This window comes from Streptopelia decaocto (assembly GCF_964273445.1).
Source record: "Streptopelia decaocto genome assembly, chromosome: 26".
NCBI classification, from domain to species: Eukaryota; Metazoa; Chordata; class Aves; order Columbiformes; family Columbidae; genus Streptopelia; species Streptopelia decaocto.
Window position 1 is genome coordinate 3,238,533 of NC_138681.1, and position 2,721 is coordinate 3,241,253.

Genomic DNA, 2,721 nt, shown 5'->3' on the forward strand with positions numbered 1-2,721 from the left:
AGACACCTCAGCCCTGCGCTGTGTCACCTGCTCTGCACTCGTCTGACATGTCCCACGTCATGAGGAATGGACACAGGGAGCTCAGTTCAAGGAAGCACAACTCAGTGCTTCATTCAGGTGATTTCCAATAGGTTGTTCCTCCCAATATGAAGTGACCTCAAGACCTCGTCTGTCTCACAGGCTTTCACAGAATGGAAAGGAATAGTTGACGGTGTTTGTGCTCACTCAGGTTCATGTCACCTCACAGACATGATGTGCATGCTCACATCTCATCGGTACAAGGCAAACATGGACTGCTGAACTATTCATTGAGTGTCCATCCATGGAGAGGAAACAGTCTTTGTGGGTGAGAAGCCAGTGCTGGAAATGGTGGTGGTGAGGGGCCAGTCCATGGTGATTGACCTGGGGCTCCTTCCATGGGGTGTCCAGTGCACAGGGGCACAGCCCAGCCCCTGCTCTGCTGGTCCTGCAGGTCTCTGGCAGGAGCCTGGCTGGGAGAGGACACTGCTGTGTGCCAGCCCTGCACACACACACTGTGCAGATGTACAATAGTGTTTAATCTGAGGGTGACTTTCTTGGACATGTTATTGAGAAAAACTTTGTAAAGAAGTTGAAGACTTGAACCTTCCAGCTCTGCCCATAGGAGATCACCTTTCTATCTGTAAAGGCTGTTGTGAGGCCAGCTCGGTCACAGCAGTGCCCATTGCCTGTCCCTGCCTGCGCCCACAGGACTGACACACAGCAGGACGGTGACCAAGCTGCCCGAGCACTCAGGCCTTGCACCAACACCAGGGATGAGAAGGAGAGTGTGGAGTGGAACCAGAACAGCTCTGGAAGAACAAGCGCTGCTGCTCCCTGGCAGGGCTGACATCATGGACTCTTTTCCCCTCCTCCCATGAACACAGGAACCATCCCTGCAGCTCTAAAAAGGGCTTGCAGGAAGGATATAGTGAAAAAGAAGTCATTAAAGAGTCTTTTATTTTGTTTAGAGACAAGGAGAGCATGGCTCCTCATTTACACAGCCAACAGTTATAAAAGAAAAGCCAATAGTGAATTAGAAAGGGGATGAAAACATGATCACAATAAGAAAACAACTAATAACAACAAAAAAATCCAGATGACAGGCTGGACCTGTAATTAGCTACATTAAAACGCCTATGTAGAAGAGGATGGGCAGTTTATTGCTTTACAAAACAATAAGATATGAGTTTCCACAGGGCATCCTTGAGCTCCCGGTTCCTCATGCTGTAGATGAGGGGGTTCACTGCTGGAGGCACCACTGAGTACAGAACAGACACCACCAGGTCCAGGGATGGGGAGGAGACGGACGGGGGCTTCAGGTGGGCAAACATGGCAGTGCTGATGAACAGGGAGACCACGGCCAGGTGAGGGAGGCAGGTGGAAAAGGCTTTGTGCCGTCCCTGCTCAGAGGGGATCCTCAGCACTGCCCTCAAGATCTGCACATAGGACACCACGATGAACACAAAACACACAAATGTTACTAAGAGACTAACCACAATAAGCCCAAGTTCGCTGAGGTAGGAGTGTGAGCAGGAGAGCTTGAGGATCTGGGGGATTTCACAGAAGAACTGGCCCAGGGCATTGCCCTTGCACAGGGGCAGTGAAAATGTATTGGCCGTGTGCAGCAGAGCACTGAGAAACCCAGTGGCCCAGGCAGCTGCTGCCATGTGGACACAAGCTCTGCTGCCCAGGAGGGTCCCGTAGTGCAGGGGTTTGCAGATGGCAACGTAGCGGTCGTACGACATGATGGTGAGAAGAGAATACTCTGCTGAAGCTAAGAAGACAAACAGAAAGAGTTGTGTAGTACACCCTCCATAGGAAATGACCCTGGTGTCCCACAGAGAGTTGGCCATGGACTTGGGGACAATGGTGGAGATGGTGCCCATGTCAAGGAGGGCGAGGTTGAGCAGGAAGAAGTACATGGGGGTGTGGAGGTGCTGGTCCCAGGCTATGGTGGTGATGATGAGGCCGTTGCCCAGGAGGGCAGCCAGGTAGATGCCCAGGAAGAGCCAGAAGTGCAAGAGCTGCAGCTCCCGTGTGTCTGTGAAGGGCAGGAGGAGGAACTGGGTGATGGGGCTGCTGTTGGACATTTGCTTTTCCTGAACATGGGGCACTGTCATGAGAAAAAAAAAAGACAATGAGAATCCAGGGCAGAGTTCTCTGACAAAAATCAAACCAACTCCCATAGACTCTCCCCTGTCACACGCAGACACTCTTGTGTTTTTCTAGGAGAACCTTTTTCAGCACTGTGGCTGCAGCCCTGCTTGGGGCTGGAAAACGTGCAACCAAGAGCAGGGCCTGTGCCCATGGGCCGTCGATAAGTCAGCCCAGCTCTGCAGAAGTGGGGCCACGGGAACGGTGGCGACTGTCCTGGTTCTGCTAACACAGAAGGGCTGTCAGCACTTGCTTTCCCAGTGATAAGGAACAGAGATGGTGAACGCAGTTTAAGAGTTCCAGGTTTTTTTACACCTCCCCCCATATTCACTGCAGAGTGTTGCTGGGTGTCAGAAACCCTCAGCATTTCTGCTGCACTCAGGGAGAACAGAGCGAGTCCTGCGAGACCAGAGGGTGCCTGTGGGTCAGTGCAGAGTGAGGGCAGCTGCTCTGTCCCTCTGTCCTGCTCCAGCTGCCCTAGGCTGGCACCTTTCTGAGATGGGGGCTGATCACACTCCCATGTTACCCTGAAAAGCCACCAGGCAC

General features: G+C 52.5%; 1 protein-coding gene across 1 annotated transcript; it reads right to left on the bottom strand.

Moving 5' to 3' along the window:
* Positions 1–1,178: 1,178 nt before the first annotated feature.
* Positions 1,179–2,111, bottom strand: LOC309450508 (olfactory receptor 14J1-like; the record flags this gene model as incomplete). Its single annotated transcript, XM_082073428.1, has 1 exon — positions 1,179–2,111. The coding sequence occupies one exon, from the start codon at positions 2,109–2,111 to the stop codon at positions 1,179–1,181; it is 933 nt and encodes a 310-aa protein (XP_081929554.1).
* Between the last annotated feature and the right edge of the window lie 610 nt (positions 2,112–2,721).